Source organism: Prionailurus bengalensis, chromosome B3, assembly GCF_016509475.1.
Source record: "Prionailurus bengalensis isolate Pbe53 chromosome B3, Fcat_Pben_1.1_paternal_pri, whole genome shotgun sequence".
Lineage (NCBI taxonomy): Eukaryota > Metazoa > Chordata > Mammalia > Carnivora > Felidae > Prionailurus > Prionailurus bengalensis.
The window spans coordinates 4,934,765-4,962,455 of NC_057355.1; the positions used below are offsets into that span (position 1 = coordinate 4,934,765).

General features: G+C 48.6%; 1 protein-coding gene across 6 annotated transcripts in view; it reads right to left on the reverse strand.

Annotated features, from left to right (window-relative positions):
- Nucleotides 1-27,691, reverse strand: part of ZNF592 (zinc finger protein 592) — a 58,417-nt gene that overhangs the window by 16,426 nt on the left and 14,300 nt on the right. For 5 of the 6 annotated variants that reach the window (XM_043554681.1, XM_043554682.1, XM_043554677.1 and 2 more), the window contains exons 2-4: nucleotides 24,456-24,539; nucleotides 11,725-14,005; nucleotides 4,794-4,972 (exon numbers count right to left, since the gene is read on the reverse strand). In XM_043554681.1, coding sequence (XP_043410616.1) covers nucleotides 4,794-4,972; nucleotides 11,725-13,986 — 2,441 coding nt within the window. In that variant the 5' untranslated portion in view covers nucleotides 13,987-14,005; nucleotides 24,456-24,539. Of the gene's footprint in view, nucleotides 1-4,793; nucleotides 4,973-11,724; nucleotides 14,006-24,455; nucleotides 24,543-27,691 lie in introns of all 6 variants that reach the window. The other variant, XM_043554680.1, reaches the window with a different exon arrangement.

Consider the following 27,691-nt stretch of genomic DNA (forward strand, 5'->3'; position numbering starts at 1 on the left):
CCTGGGTGGCACAGTGGATAACTTTTTACTTCTTCTCCCAGGTTGTATTTCCTGAGCTTTGTTGGGTGAATGTATCACTTTTCTAATGTATGAACAGTCTTAGGCCATTTTTTCTGAAATGGAGGCATTCTGAAACTTTCAACTTCAAAACCTCTCTCTATAAACACCGCCTTTTCTTTTCTCGGGATCACGGGACCATGTGACCTGCATGGCATCCTGCATCCATTCCAGTCCCTAGACACACACCCAGGTCTCCCCTCCATGAGAAAACATCTTCCCTGCTCCTAGCCACTCCTCTCAAGATAACTTCTTTCCTCCTTTCGTTGCAGTATTACCTGACCCCATAACCCTGACATCCCAGTAAGCACTAGAAGAGAGGCTATTGCTTTACTGAAAAAAAGGACATGGCTTCACTTAAAAATTCTTTGGCTCCCAAATACAACCCCTCAATTCGGTACGTGAGCCCATTTTCACAGTCCACATAAATCATCACAGAATCCTTTTCTGTGCGTTTAGGGGGGTGGGCGGGAGATGGGACCACCTTTGCGAGCTTAATCAGTTACGAGAAGCAACCCAAAGAACCAGAAAGCTGTTGGCAGTGATCTCTGAGGTGCGCTCACTAGTAAATCTGTACATTCTTTAAATTAAGTGTTTCTAATGCAAACTACTTAATTATATTTTTTTTTCTCTCCTGCTAAACAAAATAGTGACCAACTTCTAGCACACAGAAGTACTTCCATACCATAAGGCATCACGAGGAAAAAAGGCCACACATTTCCAAATTCATCCAAAGTGGCCGAGTACACCTGACATGTGGAAAGGATCTTAAGTAACCATATTTGTGCAGTTTGACCAAACTTCAGCAGGGGGAATATACTCTTCAAAAATGCAAGGGAAAATCCATGCTATTTACCTTACAGACATTCTTCAAAGAAACCTCAATGAAAGTAAAAACATGAAGGTTTAAAGGGACATACATCAGCTTCAGTGAAAGACTGAATCAAGCAGGGTTTACAAATTGATGAAAAAGCACTCAGAAGACAAATGTGACCCCACAACACAGCTCTTCACCAATTTTTTTAAGAGAACGTAGATAATTACGGAATCATATGTTGCGAAATATGTAAAATTTTAGAAACAATAGTAAAATACTTAATTGTCCTAATAATCACAAATAAGAAAATGACATATCATTAAGAACAATCTAAATTTGCTCCTTTATGACATCACTGGTCGCTCTCCAAATTTTCAACAAAGAGCAGAATAACTTATATAATTCTAAAATATGTATCTAATGTATATACCCCTTTTACATAAAATACATACACATAAAACGCATACAGAATGTACAGGACTTTGACAATGTCTTCAAGAAAAAGCAGAAACAATACAAAACAAAGTAATATTGTAAAACCCAATGAAATGGAACATAGGTACATTTTCAGAATTTACTAAAAAATATAATACCCACACGATGGGAGAAAATATTTGCAAATCATGTATCTGACAAGGGACTTTTACCCAGAGTATACAAAGAACTCTTATAACTCAACAGTAAGACAATGAATAATCCAATTTAAAAATGTGAAAAACGACATTTCTCCAAAGAAGATACGCAAATACCAAACAGAAAAGATGCTCAACACCACGAGCCATTAGGAAAATGCAAATCAAAACCATAACGAGATACCACTTTATACCCACAGGGATGGCTATCAGAAGTCAGACCATAACAAATGCTGGTGAGGATGCAGAGAAACCAAAAATCTCCTACCCCGCTGGCAGGAAGATAAAAATGGTGCAACCATTTTTTAAAACAATCTGGCAGCTCCTCAAAAAGTTAAATGTAGAGTTAGCAGTTGACCCAGGTATTCTAGTCCTAGGTATATACCCAAAAGAACTGAAAACATATGTCCACACAATAACTTACAAGTGAATGTTCATCAGCGGCATTATTCGTAACAGCCAAAAGGTGGAAACCCAAGTACCCATCAACTGGTAAATGGATGAACAAACTGTGGTGTATATACATATACAATGGAACACCGTTCAGCCACAAAAAAAAAGAATGAAATGCTGATATATTACAATATGCATGAATCTTGGCTAAGACTACATATTATATGATTCCATTTCTATGAAATGTCCCAAAGAAGCAAATATAGGAGGCAGAAAATAAATTAGTGTTAGGGGTGGGGGAATGGAAGGGTTATGAATATAGAGTTTCTTTTTGGATGATAAAAATGTTCTAAAATCTGTGGTGGTGACTGTACAGCTCTGTAAATATACTAAAAACCATTGAGTTGTACCCTTTAAAATGGGTGAATTGTATGGTGTGTGAATTATGTCTAAATAACGCTAATACAAAAAATATACGTGAATAGTTGAAGATCTTAAGTGCCACGAATACTATGTTAGCATACACATCTTCTGAGTTCAACCACGGATCACCGAAGATTTTACTGTCAAAACTGTCAGTAAGCCATCTGGCTGAATCGCATTACGTTTGTGTCTGATGTTCCTTACAAGAAGGCTTGATAAACTGAATTGCTTTTGAGACACTATGTTTCCTTTTAGTCTTACAGAAGAAAGTAAAACAAAACATTGAATTAAGAGACAAAAAAAAAAAAAAAAAAAAAGCCATGAATCCATATGCTATTAGAAATGCCTTGGATTTAAAATTCAAGGACAAAAACCCAAGCATTGCTTGCATTTTTATTGGGCTGGATTTGATCTTGGAGCAAGCAGCACACGCTTAAGTCAAAGTTGGAAAGGTGTTTTCAAATGTTACACCACACTGTAAAAACACACATTCAGGTGTTTAGTTTAACAATGTGGCCCGGGGGGCGCCTGCCTGGCTGGCTCATTGGGTGGAGCACACAACTCTTAATCTTGGGGTCGCGAGTTGGAGCCCCACGTTGGGAGCAGAGATTACTTATAAGAACAAAAAAGGACTGGGAGCTGCCGAGCACTGCTCCTCTGCAGCATGGTGGTGAGGGCTGTGTGACCCCTGCTCTGTCCTGCTCCTCCGGCACAGCAGCTTCTCCACTTCCCTAACGTGCACGAGAAACTAGTCCACATTTCAACATGCTTCCACCAAGACAGAAGCCTGGGAGTCGGCACTCGCCCCTCCCCACTCTCAGCCTGGTCTACCAGCTCCCATCAAGCTCTAATGCTTTACTCCCTAAAGCCTTCCCAGACCCATCTTCTCTCTGTCCCCACAGCCAGAGTGCTGGGTGCTTCATCTGGACTATCACACTCGCCCCTCAGCCGGCCTCCGGGCTCTCCCCTCTTGAGCACACGCGTCAGCTCCCCAGAGTGATCTTCCTGAAGCACAGGCCTGCAGGGACCACTGCCCTGTTACAAATCTATCTGTAGCCCCTCACTGTCCCCTGGAGAAAGTCTAAACGTCTGCCAAGGAATACAAGGTCTTGCCTCGGCCTGGCCCTTCCAATGCCCTAGTCTCTTTTCTCTCCCCCTCCCCCGCCCAGTTCATCTCCACCCCCCCTCTACAGAAATGCCCTCTACAGGGCACATGGTCCCTGTAACCTTCTCTGTGCTGGATAACACACGGAGACACTCTCCCCTTTTCTTTGGCCTGAAAACCTCCTAATACCTCCACTCTGAGGCTGTCCTGACCGCTCCTCTCCTGGGGCACTTCCTGTTCTGAGTTATAGTCACCTGGGCAGCTTTGTGACCCATCAGACAGAAGCCCCTGGATCCTGAGTGTCTGGCATGCTAGTAAAGGCAATAATAAGTACTCAGAAAGAAAGTTACTAAATTAACTAAATCAATATTTTTTTTTTTACTACCAAAGAGAAGAAAACCTTGCTAAATTGGTGCCGAATTAACTTTCAGATGTGAAAGTTATTAAGTAAACACATCAGAAGATGTAGAAACTCTCAAATGCAATAAATCAGTAAAGGGGGCCCGACTGAGCTGATGTAGAAGTTACAGACCGGTGAGTCTGGGAGGGAGTGTTCTTCCCCATTTTGATCTTTTTCCTGAAAATGACTTCTTGCCTACATTTATTTGACACATGGGGGGGAGATTCAGTTTAAAATAGAGTTTTCTTGGTTTTACTTTGAGACTGATCACTTTTTCCATCGTCAGGTTTTGCTGGTTTCTAACAAACTGACAAAAACTAGTCAACATAAAGACACCAGAGGTCTTTGGGTTTGGTGTCTTGTAGTTCCGTTTGGTAATGGAAACTGAGAACATCTGAAGTACGACAATTAGGAAATGTATTATCATGATGGTACTGTAAATTTAATATGCCAAACACAGAAGCTTTATCAGCAAATCAACTTTATATCCTTTTTAAAAGCAAACGAGGGGCTCCTGGGTGGCTCAGTCAGTTGGGCGTCCAACTTCCGCTCAGGTCATGATCTCGCGGTTCATGAGTTCGAGCCCCGCGTCGGGCTCTGTGCCGACAGCTCGGAGCCTGGAGCCTGCTGCGGATTCTGGGTGTCCCTCTCTCTCTGCCCCTCCCCTGCTCACTCTCTCTCTCTCTCTCTCTCTCTCCCTCGAAAAATAAATAAACATTAAAAAATAAATAAAAGTCAAACTAATCTCGCCAAAACTTCTCCTTTAAAGCTACATTTTAATGTTTAATTTTAGCTCTTTATTCTTGTCCCCCTTTCTCTTCTTGTTCTCTACCACATGAAAATGCCTGTCTCTATTCCAATCAACATCACTGTCTGATGAGGTGGGATCCCAGGCCCCTGAAGACCGAAGGTCATGCTGGAGCACGCTCTGGCCCAGGAGCAGGACCAGCGCGGGGCAGCACCCACCTGTAGCCCACCTTGCGGGCATAGTGCAAGCAGTTCTCCTTCACGTGGGTCTGGAAGTAGGCCGAGCGACAGAGGGCCCCGCACTCCGGGCAGCAGTAGGGGGACTTGTGGGCGTGGATCCGCTGGTGGGCACAGAAGCTGCACTGATTGGGCAGCAGCATCTGGCACACCTGGCAAGTCTAAGAGAAAACACCGAGAAAGCCGTTCACGCAGGTGCCGCAGGCTCACGGCTCTCCAAGCCCCGCGGTCTGGCTCCCCTGCAGCGAGGGTCAGAACAGCCCCCTCCTCCCGCCAGGCTCTCCTCCCACCCTCCTAGGACACTCGGGGCCCCTGGGCCTCGTGACAGGTGTCCACCTGTCGCCCAAGCAAGCTTCGCCTCTCACCTTATTCGTCAGAGACAGGACTGACGCTACATCCCCACAGACCAGTCCCGCTTCTAGGACTGCGAGTGTTTCTTCCCTCAGGCTGAGCAGAAGACCAGCTTTTCCCCTCCAGAGGCCAAAGGCGCTTCCCGAAGCCTCAGACCCCACTAGCTCCCAGAACCGCCAGGGCCTCCGCCCTCGCTCAGCAGAGGCAGTTCCTGCGTGACACCGCTAGCCCGTTCAGGGACTTCCAGAGCAGACCCGATTGGCTCTCGGAAGCCCCGGGGCCAGGCGGCCGAGTGGCCTTGCCAGCGCCCACTCCCTCGGCCGGGTTTGCCCGCTCAGGGGTGTCCTGAGCCACAGCCGACCACACACACCTGCAGGAAAGGGCAGGACGGGCAACGGCTCCTTCGCTCCCAGACTCGGGAGAGAACCTGGGGGGAGAAAAGTCCTGCGGCCGCCCCCTGACGCCCTCGTGGGCACAGCCCCTCTAGTGGGCGCAGCCCGGGGGAAGCAGCAGACTGAGCTGGCGCCCGAGGCAGGGGCCCTTCTGGGTCGGAAGGAAAGCGCAGCACTCGCTCCTCGCTGCGGCGGCCACTGACCGGGGCCCAGAGCTGTTCAGAGGGCCAGGTCGTTGGGGAAGACAGGAAAAGCAAAATCCAGAACGTGGAGCCTCGACAGGACATACCACCCAGTTTTTTCAACAAATAGATTTCAAGGGAAAAACAGAGAGAGAAAGGGAAGTTACAGATCAAAAGAAGTTTAAGAGAAATTTTCAAATCGCAATGTAGAGCACTTATTTGGATCCTGATTCAAGCAAGCCAACTGTAAAAGAAATGAGACAATCAGAGATACTTGAACACTAACTCGGTGATAATACTGGGAAGTTTGACATTTAATACTAAAGTCTGATAAGAAGAAATTACCATTATGATTAATTTTGAGATGTGATGATATGTCTATGGTTTTGGGGGAGGAACCTCATATTTTATAGATACATACTGAACTATTATAGATATCGTGATGCTGGGATTTGTTTAATCTGGGGGGGGGGGGGGGATGGTTAGAAAATACATAAAACAAGATGGACCAGGAGTTGATAATTGTTAATACAGGGTTCGTTATGCCATTCTGTCCACTTTTATATGTGTTTGGGACATTCCATAATAAAAAGGCTTTAAAAATTTTTTTTAAGTATTACTTTAGATGTAGAACAGTAAATAAGTAAGCTTCTGTGTAAGAGATGGAGGAAGATGACCTCACACACACACATACACACACACATAGGCACGCACATGCACACGCACAGACATACTGATACGTATTTGTAAAACAGAGCCATGGAGAGATAAACTGAAAGTGAACAGAAATGGTTACATATGGGGCAGGAGGGAACAGAGTGAAAGGGACAGAGACAGAAGCAAGACTTCAGGGTGGACTCTGTCATACAGTTTTTAAGTTTGGAATCACAAAAATGTTTCACATAGTTTTAAAATAATAAAAAATTAAACTAAGTAAACAAAAGCATTCCCTAAAAATTGAAAATCAGAAACTAAATAATCTAACAATGTATCAAGCTGGTGACATAACCACATAGAAAAAAATAACTGTTCCCAGTATGACCTTTAAAACACAGCATTGGGGCGCTTGGGTGGCTCAGTGGGGTAAGCATCCAACTTCGGCTCAGGCCGTGATCTCACAGTTCGTGAGTTTGAGCCCCGCGTCAGGCTCTGCACTGATAGCTCGGAGCCTGGAGCCCGCTTCGGATTCTGTGTCTCCCGCTCTCTCTGCCCCTCCCCCCCAAAAAAACACAAATGTCAAAAAAATTTTAAACACAGCATATTGACTTATACATCTTAATGTGATCTAAGAGCAAAAAGAACTGGAAACACATCTTCAATTTTATTCAGTTGTTCTAACATTAGAAATAATATTGGTATTAATGTTTTGAAATTTACGTGTATGTACGTGTAGTAGGCAAATCTGAGGAACCAAGATTTTCCGTATAAAATCAGTTACATAAAAACTCTAATTTGGGGCACCTGGCCAGCTCAGTCGGTAGAGCACACGACTCAATCTCGGGGTCATGACTTCAAGTCCCATGTGGAGTGTAGAGACTACTTAAAGAAATAAAACTTTAAAAATACATACATACTAACAACCGTACAGTAAAAAAAAACATACACTTCTTAGCTCAGGCCACAGCAAAAGCCTAGTAGCAGATGAACCCAGTGAGCACCTCTGGCGTCCAGAAGGGGCCTCCTAAGCATCATTCCTCACTTCAAGAACCCTGGTTCCTCAGAAGGACGGCCGACTCCTAGTTTAGCACAAGAAACGCGCCCAGTACATCTTTTGGGGGCTGAAAGTAAGGAAGCTTCTCAGGCTTTACGAGTTCACGTCCAGAGGGTGCAGGAACCAGCCTGACGGGGCCCCACAACCAAAGACGTGGAAAAGTAACTGACCCCAACATACCAAACATGTGAAAACCACTGCTTCCATGACAACGGCAGGGGAGGCCACCTCACACCCACTAGGATGCCTCCCGTCAAAGGCAAACAGACGCACAAACAAAACAGAAAAAGGTGTTGGTGAGGATGTGGAGAAACTGGAACCCTCGTGCTCTGTTGGCGGGAACGTGAAATGATGCAGCCGCCATGGAAAATGGCATTGGGGGGGGAGGGGGTGGGGATCCGTAAAAATTCTGAAAGAGAGTTTGCCCCTGGTCGAACCATTCTACTTCTTTATTTTTATTTTTATTTTTAATGTTTATTTATTTTTGAGAGGCAGAGAGAGACAGAGAATGAGTGAGGGAGGGGTAGAGAGAGAGGGAGACAAAGAATCTCAAGCAGGCTCCAGACTCGAGCTGTCAGCATAGAGCCCTGATGTGGGGCTTGAACTCATGAGCTGTGAGATCACGACCTGAGCCGAGGTCAGACGTCCAACTGACTGAGTCACCCAGGTGCCCCCTAGCCATTCTACTTCTGTGTACACACCCAAAAGAACTGAAAGCAAGATCCCCGAAAGATGTGTGTGCACCATGTTCACGGCCGCGTTCTTGACAATAGCCAAGAGGTGGAAGCGGCCCAAGCGGCCGTCAGGGGATGAACGCAGAGACGGAGGTGGTCTGAACACACAGTGGAGGGCCAGGCAGCCTCAAAAAGGAAGGAAACGCCGTCACGTGCTACAATACAGCCGAGCCTTGAGGACACCATGCTAAGGGCAGTAAGTCAGTTGGGTAACTGACAAAACCAGTACTGTGTGATTCCATTTGTACGAGGGACAGAGTAGTCGAATTCATAGAAACAGAAAATAGAAGGGTGGTTGCGAGGGGCAGGTGGGAGGGGGGAAGGTGGAGTTGTTTCATGGGTATAGAGTTTCAGTTTTGCAAGATGAAAAGAGTTCTGGAAATTGATTGCACAACAGTGTGAATGTACTTAATGCTACCGAACTGCACACTTAGAAAAGGGTGAAGATGGTAAACTTTAGGCTATGTGTGTTTTACCACAATTTTTTAAAAGAACAGAAAATCGTGGGGCGCCTGGGTGGCTCAGTAGGCTGAGCATCTGACTTCAGCTCAAGTCATCATCTCACGGTTTGTGAGTTTGAGCCCCGTGTCGGGTTCTGTGCTGACAGCTCAGAGCCCGGAGCCTGCTTCACATTCTGTGTCTCCCCCAACCTCTCTCCCTCTCTCTCTCTGCCCCTCCCCCGCTCACACTCTGTCTCTCCCCCTCTCTCTCAAAAATAAACAAACATTAAAAAAATAAAAACCAGAAAATCTTAACACACTACTTGAGATTGTTTGGGCATCAACTCACTACTGCAAATACTGTTAACTAAGGGAAACAAATTAAGCATATATCCCATTTTCCAGCATAAACTATATTTCAAGGTAACCAAATAGCCCTCATCAAAGAGGAAAAGATACTTTATACAGAACTCCAGCTAACAACGGAGAAAGAAATAATAAAATTACAAAACACCCTTACGCAACTCCTAATAAAATGACTGACTCAAGGAGCAGTTATTAATGGATACTAAAATAATTACACGAAGTATAGGGAACGTTACAATGAAGGGATCAGAACATCACCACCTGGACTCACTGGTCATACTGAGCATCGTCAAAACAGAGACAGGCAAGGACTCTGTGCCTCCCTGAAGTCAAGAAGTACAAAAGGGGCGGTAGTCCCCCTCCTCAAAACTGCCAATTTCTAGTCTACCCCATAAGATATGGCATATTGAAGAACAAATTAATTGTATGAGGAAGCACAGGTCAAAGCCAGAATTGTCCTGGAAAATTCCCAGGGCCCAGGGACCTGTTTCTTTAGGAAATCAGGGACATGAAAAGTAAGTGGGGGAGGGGGTCTGGTGGGGTGGAGTGGGAAACGGTGCTGTTCTAGAGTGAGAAATGTAAAAGACGTAAACGAATGTTAACACGTGGGTCCACGTTTGGATCCCCATTCAAAACGAGCCCAACTATAAAAAGATAGTTTTCGATACAAAAGGAAAATTCGCATACGGACTTGTATTAGACAACATGAAAGAATTGTCATTCATTTTGTTAGAGGTGACAATGATACTATAGCTGCATAAAAGCTTAAGACCAAGAAAAAATAGTCTCTCTGTGCTGACATCCTGCCCAACAAGGCCACGTGGAACACCAGAAGCCCTCTGGCCCCTGCAGAGGCCGGCACACCCAGGGAGAGCTCGCAAGGCCCTCCTGCTGCTCCTGCACCAGAGTGAAGCCCGTCTCCCCCCTCCCCGCATGTGGCCTGAAGCCTGGCTACTGTCTCGGGAGACTCAAGTCCCCCAGCCAATAAGGCTAGGTTTGGATCCCAGACCTCAAACCTTACCCTTTGCCTAAGACTCGGAGACCACACTTAACGGCGGGACTCCTCGTGAGGGATTTGAGCTGGGCTGAGAGAAGCCCGACAGCCTTCCTGGGTACCCTCTCCCTTCTTGTCCGGGGGACCTCTGGTCCAGCTCCCACCAGAGGAGAGCGACACACAGAAGAAGCAGGATGGGAAGGGTGTCAGCCGGGGATCCTATACCCTGACGTCTTCCTGCACGGATTTTAGAAGGCGGGTGAAGAACAGTGTGGAAAAACACCAAGCATCAGAACTCTGCGGAAAATGGTTCTGATCACACGACCTAGAAGAAGAGGTCCTGGCCCGAGTCAGCCATGTGGGGACAGCCAGAAGACCAAAGCCCCCGGGGAAAGGGGCCGGGGTGGCCCCACTCCATCGGACTCACCAGAAGCAGAATGCAAACTGAGGGGAAAAGGCGCAGAGGAGAGACAACAGTCACCCCACAGCACCTCGCTGGCCCCGCCCCGGGGGCTGCAGAAGGTCGACAGGCCACCAAACTCCGCCACTCCTCTCCTCCGGCCACTGAGCCGAGCGCACTTTGCACTTTCCCGCACCTTTGTTCCCGGTACTGGGAACACCCCGGCCCCTCCCCCTCCTCCAGACTCTTCTCCAGGGTCCAACTCAATCATCCTGTCATTCCCCACGGCCCCCCGCCCTCTGCCTGGCGCCTCCTCGCGTCAGTCCCTCTCAGGCACTCTGTGCCACCTCGTCTACAAGCCTGTCAGCCCCAACCTCCGTCTGCCTCTGCCTCACATTGTAGCAGGGGTGAGCCCTGCCCCCGCTGAGCCGCGGGAAGCCCTGGAGGAGGGGTGTGACTCCCTCCCCACCCCCCACAGCACCCCTGTGCTCCGCGGGGGGACCGGGCACTGCGGGCACACAGTGCGCACAGGGAACACCTGTGGAGAGCTCGTGGGCCACCAAACAGGTGTGCGGCCCCTGCTGGACTAAAGTAGAAAGAGCTGCTTTTTCTCCTCCCAGGCCTCGGTGGCCCTGGCTCAGGGAGGCTGGGTGAGGGGCTGGGCTTGGCTAGGTCGTGAAGGGAGTCACCTGGAGGAGGAAGGAGAGAGCCTTCTGGAGGCACGTCTGGAGGCCTGCTTTCACAGGGCCTCGTGAACACAGACAGCCACTGACACAGCCCAGACAAACACCACTCTCGTCAAGAGCTGGAACACGCACGTACGCGTGGCTGCTCTCCTGGAGTGGGAGGACACAGAAGGGAGAGGCCCCAGAAGCTTCTGCCACAGCCTGCGTTCCGGGCCACTCTCCTTCCTCAGCCCGACCCTGGGGAACAGCTCAGGGGCGACATGGTTCCGAGAGCACTGGCCGTGGTACCGGGCGGCGAGGCCCCCCACTCGCGTCCCCAAGCTCTCCGGGCACGTGAGAACACTGTGTGGACCCCTCCCAGGGACCTGGGACCTGGGGGCCGCCAGCAGAGACCCACCCAGCGGAGGGGGGCTGAGTGGCCACAGATACAGCGGGCAAACCTTCAGAGTCTCCCCGGGGTGGGGGGGAGGACCCTTCCCCCAATAAACACCAAGCACTATGCATTCAGGAGGGTCACTAACCATCAGGCCAGACGTCCTCTTCTAAGACTCCTAAGATGCCACCAGTGCCCCCGCATCAATGAGCTTTCCTCCATGCCCAATCATGGAGCTCGTGTAAACCAGGGGCCGACGGCCAGCGCAGGAAGGGTCTGCTTACCAGCCCCTCGGTCTCCTCCGTCGTTCTCTGGAAATGCGCAGCCATGGCCATGTAGTCGCGAATCTGCCTGTGACACTCGAGACACTTGATCCCGTGCCGGATGAGCCTCACGGGGTCCGGGTAGAGCGGCAGAGCCGGAAGGGCCGGGCCCGCACCGCCCGGAGCCGGGCCGTGTTTGGGGGAAGCGGGGGCAGCGGGGGCGGCGGGGGCGGCGGGGGCGGCCAGGGCCGGGGAGTTCGCGGGGGCGGCCGCGAACATCTGGTCCACAGAGATGGGCTTCACGAGCAGCTGTGAGCACTGCATGACGAGCCCCTTGCTCTTGTGGTCGCGGGCGTGCCGGAGCAGGCTGCACTTGTTGAAGAAGAGAAGCGTCTGGGAGCACAGCGTGCACAGCACCTCGATGTGGACGCTCCGCCGGCCGTAGTGCTGGCTCAGGCTCTTCTCTAAGGCAAACGCGTCCCCACACTCCAGGCAGCAGTACCCGCTGGCCGGCACGTGGATCCTGCTGTCCGCGGGCGGGCTGAGATTGGGCGCGTAGAGGGGCACGGGGTTGGAGCTGTGGAGGACCTTGTTGAAGACCTCCACGGCCAGCGGGGCGGCCTTCTTCACCTGGTGGACCAGGGGCACGGACATCTGGGTGAGCTGCGGCTGGCTCCGCCGCTGCGCGGAGGACTTGGCCGTGACTGACGCGGCGACGCTGTGGGGGACCAGGTTCAGGTTGGCCAGGTGCACGGCCTTGGGCAGGAGGCTGGCGGGGGCCGGCGCGGACGCCTGAGGCGCCGCGCTCTGCTGCTGCTTCCTGCCCGTCTGCGGGCCGGGGGCAGCCCCCTTGGGGGCCCGAGACCCGGAGCTGCAGCAGGAAGACGAAGATTCGCTGGCCTTCGGCGCGCTCTCGTCCCCCTTCTTGTCACCCTGGGGGCTCCCGGCGTTTGCGCCCGCCTCAGGAGAGCGCTCCACCGCGGGCAAGGCCGTGACCTCATCCTCTGGCACCTCGCTCGGGGCCTCAGCGACGGCACTCCCTAGAGGGGACCCAACGGGGGACTTACTGGGATCGTCAGGGTCCGGCAGGATCCTCGTGACGGTCCGTTTGATTTCCCCCGATGACGTCTTAATGGTTTTGATCCTGACTTTGGGAATTGCTGGTGGGGAGCTGGCAGCCACCGAAGGGGAGCCTTTGCTGCTGCTGTCACTGCAGATGCTCCGAGGGCTGTCCGAGGGCTTGATACTCTTTCTAGTGGCCTCCAGGGGGCTCCGGGGACTCTTTGGTGACTTGGGCATTTTGGGGCTGCCTTTGGAGCCCTCTTTAGTGGGCCCTGAGGGTTCCTTTGTGTGGCCAGGCTGATCCTCCTTGGTGACACTGGCCACTCTTTTGGCCTGCAGGGCCACCAAGGCTGCGACACAAGAGGACAGCTTGGAATGAGCTGGCTTCAGACGCTGCCTAGGGGGGACTGACGAGCAGGTGCCGAGCTCCAGGGCAAGCCCCTTAGGCTCTCCAATACTGTTGCTGGGGTGGCTGTTGAATTCCAAAGCTTCCCCAAAGAATCGACTGGCATCCAGCTCCTTGTGAGGCTCCCCCACCTTCTGCCCACCTCGCTCGTGTTCCTGCTGACTCCCCAAGGGCAGAGGTTCTGGCTTGGGCTCTTTCTTACAAAAGTGATCAAACATATGCAGCTCTGGGACCGGAAACTTTGCCAGAGCCTCCAGGACTGGGCCCCCCACAGGCCCACACCCAGGAGGGGGTGGAAAATAACCGTCAGAGTGCTTGGGCTTCATTCCAAACCCATTATCTTTGATGGCATCCTCAGGTTCTGGGCTGGAGATTGGACTGAACTGGTTAAAGGTCGGTAACGGCTCTGACTTGGAAGGTTCTAGCTTGCCGGGGAAACTCCTGGCACTGTCTCCATTCATGAAAGTTGAATCAAATTTCCCACAGTTGTGACCCAGGTTGTGGGGATCTGGAGGCAGGTCTGAGCCCCGGAATCCATTGTGGAGGAGGCTGGGAGCGATGTGGTCCTTCTCCGCTTCGAACGACTCCTGGCGGCTGGTGTTCTTGACGATGACACTCACGGCCGGCACATCTGAGGCTGATCCTGAATGAGACAAGGACACGCTCTCATCCATACACATGCCTGCGGGTTTGAGGGGACTCTCATTGTCCTCACTGGGGGTCTGGATGGCCTCCTTGGCATCAAGGCTGGTGGGGTCTGGGATGTCAAAGGCAGCCAGAAGGTCATCAAAATCTGGAGTTTTCATATCCCCCATGGCTGGATGCTGGCAGGGGCTACAACAGAAGCAGAACAGGATCAGTGATCCCCGGGGTCCCCCTGGACTCTGTTCGGCATCATCTTCATCACACGCCCATCACACTAACACACACGCACACAGCCGGGGTGCACGCTCGTGAACCCCACGGCTGAGTTTTACCCCAACAGGTCTCCAAAATGCTGGGGACATTGGGGGACGGATGGAAAGAGAAGTTTACACGCAGTGACAAGGCCACCTGGCCGACCCTAAACATCAATACCTGGAAATTCCTAGCTGGTTGCATAGCCAAAAGGAGAAAGCACTCGTATCGTGCCCCCTCAATTTCTCAGGGACTAGCATGACTCCCTAAGCACGTACGCTAGTAAAAACCCAATCACCGAGACCTAAAAACAAACTAAAACAAAAAACAAGAAAACAAAGGTATGGCTCAGCGCCTCCTTTCTTTAGAAATCTTCCGATTCATATATGAGACTTGGCGAGGACTTCTGCTAATTTGCCTCCTACTATTTAATCATGAATTTTGTATAGCTTTGTGTTTTTTGTTGCATGAATTCAGTCAAATCTAAGATGATTTGCTACTGCCAGGATGTATGCTGTCTCATAAATAAACTAAACTCCAGCAAATTGTATCACCTCTCAGGCCCTTTTTTCTCTAGTTAGTGTCTGCTTGCCGTAATTTTCACCTAAAACTGTTATCGGCTGGTAAGTGGACCACTAAATGTGAGGTGCAGGATGACTCTCAAAACGGCAACCACATGGTCATCAGATGGGCTGGAGAACGGTCTTGGGGAAGCCCCAAATTTCATTTTAACTTACTACTCAAAGACAAGATCCACCTGTCTCCTTCATGCTCTGGAGAAGGAGAACTATGGCCCTGCTGTGACAGGAAACCCGGGGCCCTAGGAAAGAGGCCCTCTGTCAGGACATCACTGTGACACTCACACTCAGATGAAACAGAAGCTAGCTGCTTCCCACCTGCTGGAAAGAGGAAGGAAAACCCCACCATCTCCCTTGTTCAGCCCACAACTCCCGCGTCTGCTTCGGCATCCCAGAGCCTCGCTTGCCTGCACATTTCTTACACGTTTATACTGAAAACCTGTCTGGATGAAGAAAGACATGACTCTTAGCAAGCAGGAGAGCAGCTGCACAGAACCAGTTACGTGACAAATCCTCGGGTCCAGGGACCCCAAGGCCCATGGTCTTATCCTAACAACAAAAATTCCCAAAAGCTGTATACGGAAATATGCAGTATGATTAAAACAACACAAAAGGGACAAACACGCACAAAAGAATCTAAATGTCCGAGAACAGAGAATGATTAAATCAATGACAGACTACTATGGCAGCCAATAAAAATCCTAATTATGAAATTCATATAGCAACATGGAAAACTAGTGATAGTGTTGGAGCCCCTGTCTGGCTCAGTCAGGGGAGAGTGCAACTCTTGATCTCAGAGTTGTGAGTTCAAGCCCCATGGTGGGTGTAGAGATTACTTAAAAAGAAAAAATCTTAAAAAAAAATTACTTGGGGCACCTGGGTGGCTCGGTCAGTTCTAAGTGTCCAGCTCTTGATTTTGGCTCAGGTCATGATCTCGCAGTTCATGAGTTCAAGCCCCACAACGGGCTCTGTACTCACAGCAAGGAGCCTGCTTGGAATTCTCTCTCTCCCCCTCTCTCTGCCTCTCTCTCCCTCCCTCCCTCCCCCAACTCTCTCTCAAAATAGATAAATATACTTTTAAAAAATTACTTACAGTGTTGTTAAAAAATTAATAGAAAATGCTATTAATACAAAGTTGAAGTTAAGTTAAAAACTTAATACAAAAGTGCTGCTAGACTATAGCCAAGTAAAACTAAGTATGCAGTTGAGCCAAGATTAAAAGAAAGAGAAAAATAATTTGCAGGGTGGTGGGATTACTGGCGGGTTATTTTTTCAAAACTCTTTTTTGTGCTGATAGATTGCTTTTATAATTTTAAAAGTGAGATATAAACAGGGCAGCGGGTGATGGGGGGGGGGGGGAATACTTAGAACCATGAGGGAGCAGGTGGCATAGCACAGGTGTATCTGTTCCCACCTCCTGGGACCCACAGGTTCGCAGCTTTGGTCTCTTGCCCCTCCCCCAACCCCCAACAAAACATATCTGCCTACTTGAGAGTTCTTGCAGAAAATGAAAAATACCTTCCACTCTGGGAATATATCTAATTATGGTAGATAATAATAAAGTGAAATACCAATTATCTACACTAAATGTGGGTTGGCAGAATATCTCTTTGAAATGTGATATAAAGTTCCTGGACACAAACGACTGTCTCCTGGAAATAGGAGACCATAAGCAAGGGGAACGGACTGGGTACTGTGCAAAGCACTGGCACCCCAATACCAAGTCACCCACTATGCAGGCTAGTGCTAACTGTAAGGAAACACCTCTGTGATGTCTGTGTGCGTTTATTTCCTTCCCCCTCCCACTCCCACCCCCACTTTTTACAGTCTAGAGGGAAAAAAAAAAAAGAGATGGAAGGAGAAGGGCAGAATAGACCAGTCTTTTTACGGAGCTGAGACCAGCACATGAGGGAGGAGAGGAAGTGGTTGGTGGTGTGTGTGAGGATAACGTGAGGTCACAGGAGCTTAAAGCAGAGAGAGGTTACATCAGAAGAAAGCCAGGTCCTCCACATCGGGGAATCTCAGAGACGGGCTGAGATCGGTCAGGGGGAAGGTGAGGTAACTTTTGCAGGGAAATGGGGTGGCTGCTCGACAGCAGAAGCAGGAAAAACCTTTATAACCTTTGGACCTTAAACACCAAAGCTGACACTTTTAAAAGCCAAAGACCAGGTCCTGTTTTCTATTTACTTGTAGTAGGGAAACCAAAACCAGCAGCAATCAGTAACGGTGAATAAGGGGCTAACGGCGTACCTGTTCCCATTTCTCTAAACCTTGCTCTAAAGTAAGCATCCCATTGCTTATAAGTAGAATATAGAAACTAATCAAAATGTAACCTATTATAAAAGCAAAGGAAGAAAAAGACTACCAACAAAAAGTTCTACTCGTCAAAAACCTGCCAGCACAAGGTTCAAAGACAAACAACAAACCAGCAGGAATATGTGCAACACAACAGTTACCATCATTAATGTCTTTACTACAGAAAAGGCTCTTACGAAGCAGTAAGTAAGAGATAAGCAGCCCACTTAAGAAAATGAGCAAAGGTGGCGAGCACATAATGAAGAAAAACACAAGTGGACAGCTATTCCATAAAAAAAAAGCTGCTACCTCCCAAGAAATTAGAGGAATACAAATTAAAATAATGAGAAGCCATTTTGGCTTACCAAATTGACCCACGTTTTAAAAAATAATAATCCCCAATATTGGCAGAGATGTAGCAAAAGAGGCATTCTGAAGGAAGTATAAATTGATACAATTTGTCTTAGCAGCAAGTTAGCGATGCCTACGTAAGCCTCAATAGTTCCACTCCCAGGGGCGCCTGGGTGGCTCAGATGAGTGTCCGACTTCAGCTCAGGTCATTATCTCGCGGTTTGTGAGTTCAAGCCCCGCGTCGGGCTTGGAGCCTGGAGCCTGCTTCGGATTCTGTGTCTCCCTCTCTCTGCCCCTCCCCTGCTCATGCTCTGTCTCTGTCCCTGTCTCTGTCTCTGTCTCTGTCTCTCTCTCTCTGTCAAAAATAAATAAATATTTTTTAAAATAAAAAAAAAAATAGTTCTACTCCCAGAAATGTGATATTTGCATGTCGCAAAGATAATCATTGCAGAATTTTTTATAACAATAGTATTTCAGGACAAAAAATGAGACACAACCAAAGTTCCAACAATAGAAAGCTGGTTCAATAAGTTATGGTATATTAACACAATTAAATACTAGACATCATAAGACAATATTTATGTCTATGAGAAATGCTCCTGATACAACGTGGAGGCAGGAGGACGCTGTAGTGTATACATGGTACAATCTCTATTTAAAACAAAAAATTTTAATGTACAGTTTTTATGTAAATGGCTAGAGAAACACTCTAAAATCTTAAAAGTATCTCAATAGATGATGAGATTCTTTTCTTTCATTTATCTGCATTTTCAAATTATTTATTCAAACTATTTCATGTTGTACTGTTTATATAGTTTCATTAAATTATATTTTTTAATATAAAAAGAAAAAAAGGGACACCTGGGTGGCTCAGTAGGCTGACCGCCCAACTCTTGACTTTGTCTCAGGTCATGATCCCAGGGTCGTAGGACTGAGCCCCGTGTGGGGCTCTGCGCTGAGTGTGGGGCCTGTTTGAGATTCCCTCTCCCTCCCTCTCCCCACTCACACATGCACTCTAAGCAAAAATAAAAAATAGGGGCGCCTAGGTGGCTCAGTCAGTTGAACGTCTGACTTCGGCTCAGGTCATGATCTCACAGTTTGTGAGCTCGAGCCCCGCGTTGGGCTCTGTGCTGACAGCTCAGAGCCTGGAGCCTGTTTCAGGTTCTGTGTCCCCCTCTCTCTCTCTTCCCCTCCCTCGCTCGTGCTCTGTCTCCCTCTGTCTCAAAAATAAGTAAACATTAAAAAAAATTTTAAAGGAAAGATAAAAAATAAAGAAAGAAGAAGAAATTAGGGAGGCCAAAACACTTGAGAAGCTTCTTACAGAGGACTCCAAAAATCACTAATATAAAATTCTCGAAGCACATCTGGCATGACTCAGCAGGGGACTGCCAGCTAGAAAATTGGTGAAACAACTTAATTAAAATAAAAAGTGTGGTCAAGACGTAAAGCATCAGCGTGCCGGCGTCTGCAGCCCATCGCGGGCTGGGAAGCACAAACCTCAGACCTGCTCTGCCGGGGGACAGCCTTTGGGACCGGAGCCTGGTTATGGCCTCTGCCCCGTGTCCACCAACACCAGCCCAGACACCTGGCGCAGCCCAGAGAGCACCGGCTGGGCTCACCGCGCAGCATCTGGACGGGCTAACGCCAGGCGTGGTGAGCCCGCCAGTTCTCTGTGGCCTAGGCTAACCGTGCGACATTATGTGCAATCCCGTGCGGGTAAAGAGCAAGTCCAGGACTGTCAGACTGACGCTATGTCCTCTCTAAAGAAGTTTCTCCTCAGGAAAGTAAATATAAATCCCCATTTTTTTTTTTTTTTATTATAGGGTCTACTACTTGACCAAGAAATTTCATCAAACACTTAAATATGTCAGTGGATGAGAGGGGGGGAACACCTTAACTCTGGAAGGGCCTCAGGAGGCCTGATCAGCCTATTAGAATTCTTTGAGGGGATATAAACAATATGATTATGGCAGAACTAGTAGGCAGAACCCCTATAGACTTTAAACACCATATTTCACCAAAAACAATTTTAAAAACGGAATGCCATAGAACTTGGGTGAATGAATGTTGTATGCGTGTGTGCTGTGTTTGTGATTGTCATTTATGAGGAACCATGAACAGTGGAGTTTCTAACCCACTGACCAGTTCAAGACAAGCTTAATGCTTTCATAAATTACCTAGAATGGTAGATCCCAACCCATAGGTAGTCCCAATGACCTTCATATCCGCATAGGTAGCCCCAATGACCACCCATTAAAAACACCACTATGGAGCGCCTGGGTGGCTCAGTCTGTTAAGCATCCAACTTCAGCTCAAATCATGATCTTGTGGTTCATGGGTTTGAGCCTCACATTAAGCTCTGTGCTGACAGCTCAGAGCCTGGAGTCTGCTTCAGATTCCGTGCCTCCCTCTCTCTCTGCCCTCCCCCGCTCACACTCTGTCTCTCTCTCTCTTTCTCAAAAATAAACATAAAAAATTAAATTAAATTAAATTAAAATAAAATAAAATAAACACCACTACTGAATGAGGGTCTGTAAAAAATTAATTTTTTTTAACTTCATTTATTTATTTTGAGAGAGAGAGAGAGAGAGAGAGAGAGAGGATCCCAAGCAGGCTCCACACTATCAGCACAGAGCTCAACATGGGCCTTGATCTCATGAACCATGAGCCAAAATCAAGAATCAGATGCTGAATTAAGCCACCAAGGAGCCCTGAAAAAATTAATTTAAAAAGGAGGTCTCAAATTAAAAATAGACCTACCCTATGACCCAGCAGTAGCTCTGCTAGGAATTTACCCAAGGGATACAGGAGTGCTGATGCACAGGGGCACGTGTACCCTAGTGTTTATAGCAGCACTTTCAACAATAGCCAAATTACAGAAGGATCCTAGATGTCCATCAACTGACGAGTGGACAAAGAAATTGTGGTTTATATACACAATGGAATACTACGTGGCAATGAGAAAGAAATGAAATCTGGCCATTTGCAGCAATGTGAATGGAACTGGAAGGTATTATGCTGAGTGAAATAAGTCAGGCAGAGAAAGACAGACACCATATGTCTTCACTCATACGTGGATTCTGAAAAACTCAGCAGAGGACCAGCGGGGAGGGGAAGGGGGAAAGAAAAAGTTACAGAGAGAGAAGGAGGCAAACCATAAGAGACTCTGGAAGGGCCTCAGGAGGCCTGATCAGCCTATTAGAGTGGGAGGGAGGGGAAAGTGGGTGATGGCCATTGAAGAAGGTACCTGTTGGGATGAGCACTGGGTGTTGTATGGGAACCAATTTGACAATAAATTTCATGAAAAAAAGAAGAAGAAAAAAAAAAAAAGAAAAGGGACATCTCAGTGCAGCGCCTGGGGAGCTCAGTCAGTTAAGCATGCAACTCTTGATTTCAGTTCAGGTCATGAGCTCACAGTTCATGGGATCGAGCCCTCCATCAGGCTCTGTGCTGATGGCGAAGTGTGCTTGGGATTCTCTCTCTCTCTCCTTTCCCTCTGACCCTCCCCTGCTCATGCCCGCTCCCCCCCACCCTGCACTCACTCACTCTCTCTCTCTCTCTCTCTCTCTCAAAATAAATAAATAAATAAACATTTTTAAAAATTTCTAAAGGAGGTCTTAGGGCACCTGGATGGCTCAGTTAAGCATCCAACTCTTGATTTCAGCTCAGATCATGATCTCACAGTTTGTGAGTTCAAGCCCCAGCATCAGGCTCTGTACTGATGGTGTGGAGCCTGCTTGGGATTCTCTCTCTCCCTGTCTCTCTGCCTGTGCCCTGTCTCTCTCCCTCTCTCAAAATAAATGAATAAACCTGAAAGAAATAAAAAGGAGGCCTCATATTCAAAATGCTTTGGGAACCAATGACCTAGCAGAATATTAGGCTATAAGCTTCAGGAGGGAAGACGCCTGTCTCATTAATCACGGCATTCTCCATTAGGTACTCAATAAATATATTGTGAAGCAATAAAGTGAAACCTTCAAGATTGTAAATAGCCTTAAAACTGTTCCAGAAATCAAAATCAAAATTAAAAGACAACAAGTTCTCAGGAGGCTGTATGAATGGGTGAAATTATGGCAAAGGAGCATCACTGGAGGCCAATTTGGTGAAGGGACATTTAGGAAAATGCAACCTTAATGACACTTTTAGAATAATGGGTTCTGAGCTAAACAGTTCGATAAAGAGGCTTGGCCATCAGCTCAGACTATTCCCTGAAGACACCACGTTGCGTGTTTTCTCACCAAATGCCCAGAAAACATGGGGCTTTATTAGGAAGAATACTGGGAACAACACACGACTTGTGATCTTGCACTTTTTCAGAACCGCCCGGTGTCCATAGCTACATGTGCCGTTCAGTTGTGGTTCCCTTTCTTAAGAAAGGCATACCAGAGTCGGAAAAGGTCCTAAGAAACAAGAACGAAGTTATCAAGTAGATACAAGAGCCTTCTAGTAAGAGCTTACAGATTAGAACTCTTTAATTCTGGAGAGACGAAGGTTTGGGGAAAGGGGGAGGATAGGTCACATACAGATTTGTTCATCAAACCTTAAGATACTACAGAGGAGAGGGGCCCCTGGGTGGCTCAGTCAGTGAAGCATCTGATTTCCGCTCAGGTCACGATCTCACAGTTCATGAGTTCGAGCCCCACTTTGGGTGAGCCCCACTTCTCTCTCTCTCTCTCTCTCTCTGCCCTTCACTCACTTGTGCCCTCTCTCTCTCTCTCTCTCTTTCACAAATAAATAAAATACTAGAGAGAAGAGAGAAGCATTCTGAAGTTTGAAATAAAAGATACAGACAGACAAGAAATAACTTTGCCCACTAGTCAGAAACATACTGAAGTTGTTATAGGTAAAATATATAAATGTAGTAACATCCATACTTCTTTGGATCTAGAAATTAAAAAAAAAAAAGGCTCTGAGGAACTAAGAAGGGATTGTCACTAAACCTATGAGCTTCCTTTCCCTCAGCACCGACGCTTTTGAATTTCAAATCAACATTAAACTCGGTCATCTGTTTCTTTTAACAACACTAAGTTCAGTAATGGTAGATTAATAAAAGTTCAGAAACAGGACACCCAGGGGGCAGAGGCACTCCAAAAGCATTACGAAAAACTGGATCTCGGGACACCTGTGTGGCTCAGTCGGTTGGGCCTCCAACTCTTGGTTTCGGCTCAGATCATGATCTCACACTTTGTGAGATCTGTGCTGACAGAGAGGAGCCCTGTGTGGGATTCTCTCTCTCCCTCTCTCTCTGCCCCTCCCCTACTGACACACACACACACACACACACACACACACACACACACTCTCTCTCTCTCTCTCTCTCTCTCTCTCTTTCTCTGTCTCTCTCAAAATAAACAAACTTTAAAAAAAAAAAGAAAAGAAAAATTGGATCTCTAGTCAGTATATTGTTTAATGAGCCAAGGAAGCAAATAACATGTTCCAGATTTATACAATGAAAGTTAAAGGCAGCAAGATTCAAGGAACATTGGACTGGGAATCACAAATTCAGTTTCCTCGAATTTGCCACCGCTTGTCAGATGATGTCTAGAAGGACGGATGTGTGCATGTTTTCCAACCTGTGGGTAAACTCTTTATCCTGCTCCCACATGACTGAATGTGGCTTACACGCTGATATAATCTGTGTTCAATCACTGTTATAATGGTTTGGAGTTTACAAAGGGGTAAGTGGAAGTTACCCTCAGCTTTCAACTTTAGAAGGAGTATTCCAGAGGAAACGGAGCAAAGACTAATTAATGCAAGCTGTCCGATGCACAGAGAAAGTGCGTGCGGCCACGCTTACTCAGGACAGGCTGAGACCGGAAGGTACCTGAGCTGGTTGCCAGACGGGGGAAGTTCTGTCGCAGGAAAGGAAGCCGGGCAAGGGGAAAGAGAACGAGCGAGAGAGCGAGCGAGCGAGCTGCTGCTCCTGGGGTTGTCAGAAGCTTTAGTCTGGACTCAGGTTAAACGGTGATGAGAGAAAGACACTGAGCCCATGGGAGGTAGAGAAGGGAACTCAGTGAAATCTAATGACCTGGGAAAGGTCCCGCGTTCCTGGACCCAGAATGAAGCCCCGGGCCAGGAACGGGAGAGCTAAAAGAGGAACAAACTGGGAAGCATGAGACGGGCTTTCGCCCCTATCCCGTCACAGGCACCCAGGAGGAGATCTCAGGCAGGCTTCAGTTTACGATGCAAAATTAAACTAACTCGAAGGATCTCGGAGTCCCCTACAGCTACTGGATTTCTACACAAAACTTAGCTCCTAAAGTGGACCAGTGACTCTCTACCATAGACCTGTCACTGCCCTCCCGAACACGGGTCTCTGCGATCCCAAGGCACAGACGTTCTGAGTCGGTCAGCAGCCAGCGTCTCATTTCACGAGACACCTGGTATTTGAATCATCAGCAAAGCACAGCCCAAAGAGATGCTCAGCAGTAAAAGAAAGCAGGTGCCAGCGGACGGTGGACCCAGGCGAAATGGCAAAGCTTTTCACTTGTCTTCTTCTTCATCTGGTCTTAGCCCCCTTCAATGCACACTCCACCACAGCGGTTGCTGTGAAACATCTATCTGATCACAGAGACGTCCTGCTCACGGTGCCGGTCACCTGCAGGAGAGAGCTCCAAGCCTCCGCCCAGAGGGAGAGCCCACTCCCATCTGGTCTGCGCCCACCTCTCCAGCCACTTCCCAGGGTGGTTCTCGCAGACTCCCTCCCGACGCAGAATACCTGATGGTCCACCACACCGGCCCCAGACAGTGCCTGAGCACTGCTCTGCCCCAGGAGCCCCTCCTCTGCCCGCCTCCTCTGAGAGCTGTGACTCCAGGCCTCTGCCCTCCTCCTCCTCCTCCTCCTCCACCCTCCTTCCGCCATGGCGGCACTTCCCGCAGCGGGATGGGGTCCTGGGTTTACTCATCGGTCTGTAAGCCTCTCCAGAGCTAGGGTCATGTCCTTCACCTCTATTTCTGAGACCCCAACACAGCTGGTCCGCAGGGACAAGCAAGCTGTCCCTGCCACTGCTCGCTCCGGCCCAGGACAGGTCCTCAGCGCCTCCCCAAACCCCGCTGGCCCTGCCCCGAGGCAGCTTCCCCTCCCCCTCCAGGCCCTTCCGCCCAAGCAAAACTCCCACTTCCCGGGGAGAGAGTCATATCGCAAACATTCTAACAGGACTCACAGGATGTTAGAGCTGAAGGGGACCTCAGAAATGATCTGGTCCAGTGGCTTCCAAACACACGTCTGCGGATTGCTCCTGGACTGACTGCAAAAGAATGACACGGGGAGTGACTTTAACACAGAGTCCCAGGCTCCTACTAGGAGACTGCGACTCAGCAAGTCTGGGAGGGATCCCGCGTGTTTGTGAAGCCTCCCGGTTGACTCCAGCGCCCTGGCCTCCTCCACCCTCTTCATCTTTACGTGGACAACCTGGGCTCCGAAAGGAAAAGCTCAGGGCGCCCAGCTGGCTCAGTGGAGCAGGCGACTCTCCACCTCGGGGCTGTGAGCTGAGCCCCAGGTTGGGTGTACGGATTGCTTAAAAATAAAATCTGAAGGAAGGAAGGAAGGAAGGAAGGAAGGAAGGAAGGAAGGAAGGAAGGAAGGAAGGAAGGGGAGAGAAAGGGAGAAAGGGAGGGAGGGAGGGAGGGAGGGAGGAGAGAAGGAGAAGTTCACGCACCAAACATTGACCCAATGCCAGGAATGGTGCCTGGCACTGAGGACACAAAGGGAAAGCCCAGACCCTGCTCTTGAGTGCCCCCACACACGACCCACTGGAAAGCCCAGCCGCCACGAAACTGGGGGTGCCATGGAAGGCCAACAAGGGCACTGCTTTCCCACAGGCAAGGAAGGGAGAGGGACCTTGTCTGAGTGGGGTCACCTCAGTGAGCTCCCCTGGGCTCCCTTCTGTGTCCCTCACTCCTTTGAGGGCACAATTTACTTTTGCTGTAGTTATTTCAGTAAATATTCCCTCTTCCGCTGTCTTATAAGCCCCCCAACAGGCACTCACTCAATTATTAAACCAATATCCCCTCAATTCAAGGTTTGGGTTTCTCCTTGCATAGGCATGTCAAAGATAATATGTCCAGAGTCTAACTCTCCATTTCCCGTGGCTTAGGCTGGGCATCCGTGAGTCCTCTCACCACCAGACCCTGCAACCAATCCAAGAGCAAATCCCGTCAAGTGTTCCTTCAAAACATCTCCAAATGCAACCGTTTCCTGCCTCCAGCCGTCACCACCTCTCCCTCCTGGGTCCCCGCAAAAGTCTGCTACCCTCGCCTCCACTGCTCATTCCCAACACAGCAGCCAGATTGCTGCTCTAGAAACACCCACCAGGGGCACCTGGCTGGCTCAGTCAGTGAAGCATCTGACTTCAGCTCAGGTCATGATCTCAGGGTTCGTGAGTTCGAACCCCACATCAGGCTCACTGCTGTCAGCACAGAGCCCGCTTCAGATCCTCTGTCTCCCTCTCTCTCTGCCCCTCCCCTGCTGGCGCATGCACTCTCTCTCAAAAATAAACATTAAAAAAAAAAAAAAAAACCACCCATCAGATCACATTCCTCCTGTCCTTGAACCCCTTCAACACGGTCCCATCTCACACAGAGCGAGCTCCGGCCATCACCGCAGCCTCTGTGCCAGGAGGGTCTAAGTGCCCCGTCTCCCACACCTGTCTCTGTCACCCAGTTGGCTCGGGCGCACACAGGCCTCTGCCCTGTTCCTCAAACGCACCCCTGCTCAGAGCCTTTTAGTCTACTGTTCCCTCTGCTAGGACTGCCCTTCCCCTCAGATCTTGAGGGGCTCACTGCTCACTTCCACCCAGTCTTCACTCAAATGTCTTTTTGTCAGAAGCCTCCTGTGACCAGTGTATGTAACATCCCAGTCCCCACCCTCACGGTCACACCATCAATCTCTGTCCTTTACTTGTTTTTTCTTCAAAGCCCCTCCCACCACCTGACACATTGCATAATTGCTCATGTCTTCATTGTCTCTTTTTAAGCTCCAGCGTGTTTACTGGAAGGTAATCCACCATTAGAAAGGGGGAATGATTTGACAGGCTCATCCGTCCAGAACTCAGATTGCTCAAGGAGAGCCATGGAATCCTAAGCAGGTTTATTACTAGTCAAGCAGTTGGCAAGTTTGCAACGTTATTTGTGTTTCACTTTGTAAAATTCCTTCATAAACAGACAGACCTTGAGTGGTCGGTGGGGCCTTGCCAGGGGGAAGGGGTCTGCCCAGAGTAGCACGTGGCCATGAATCCTGGGCTCCTACATGGCTGATTAAGTGAAAATGCTGGATCGGTGGAAGGGGTCTACGGGCCAACATCCCCACAATAAGGTCACTCATCTTGAGGATGGAAACAGTGTGACATCAGTAGAAACGGAGGGCTACCTCTGAGCAGGGCACAGGGTAGACTTAAGTCTTAAGAAAAGGGGATACAACTCTGTGAATATACTAAAAATCATTCAGTTGTGTGCTTTAAATGGGTGAATTGCATGGGGCGCCTGGGTGGCTCAGTCAGTTGAGCATCCGACTTCGGCTCAGGTCATGATCTCGCGGTGTGTGAGTTCGAGCCCCGCGTCGGGCTCTGTGCCGACAGCTCGGAGCCTGGAGCCTGCTTCGGATTCTTTGTCTCCCTCTCTCTCTGCCCCTCCCCTGCTCATGCTCTGTCTCTCTCTGTCTCAAAAATAAATAGAGACATTTTAAAAAAAATTTTTTTAATAAATAAATGGGTGAATTGCATGGCATGTGAATCTTATCTCAAAGAAACTGTGTTTTTTTTTGTTTTTTGTTTTTTTAAGATAAAAAGAGAGGATAAAACTGGAGGGAGTTGGGATTAGCCAGCACCCGACAGCTCATTGAGATGATAGAAATGGAAACTAGGTATAGACAAAAACAAAGTTTAAACGGAGCTGAGAACTGAGACAAAAACTGATACTCTGTAACCTGCACCCCCTTTCCCTTTCATTACTTGCAAACAGATCTCAGCACTAACTGGGCACTGCATTTTGTTAGAAAGGAACAGAACAGAGACTAAGAAGCAAGAGGGACAGGACTCCTCCTTGATCACACGGCCTCCTCCTCAAGGAGTCCCTCCCACTGAGTTTTGTAAAAGCATCATCTCCTAGTAGTAGGGACGCCCAAAATTAAACAAAGAGCTGGTAGCCTCAGACCTGTTGGGAACCAAGCCTCCACTCCCTGAACAAAAGGGCCCCAGCCAAGAAAACGTGGCCATTCCGCAGAATTACTTTTTCCTCATTTCTGGCACCCTCGTGTTTGGGGGCTCTGTGTATATTCTGGGTCTCATCTACCACAAGCAAAGTGAGGTCCCAGAGATTCCAAAACCAAAAGGTTTTCGGGGGGCAGGGGTGAGGAGGTGGGAGCAAGGAACATGCTATTACTCTTGGGGTATCTCTGTGGTTC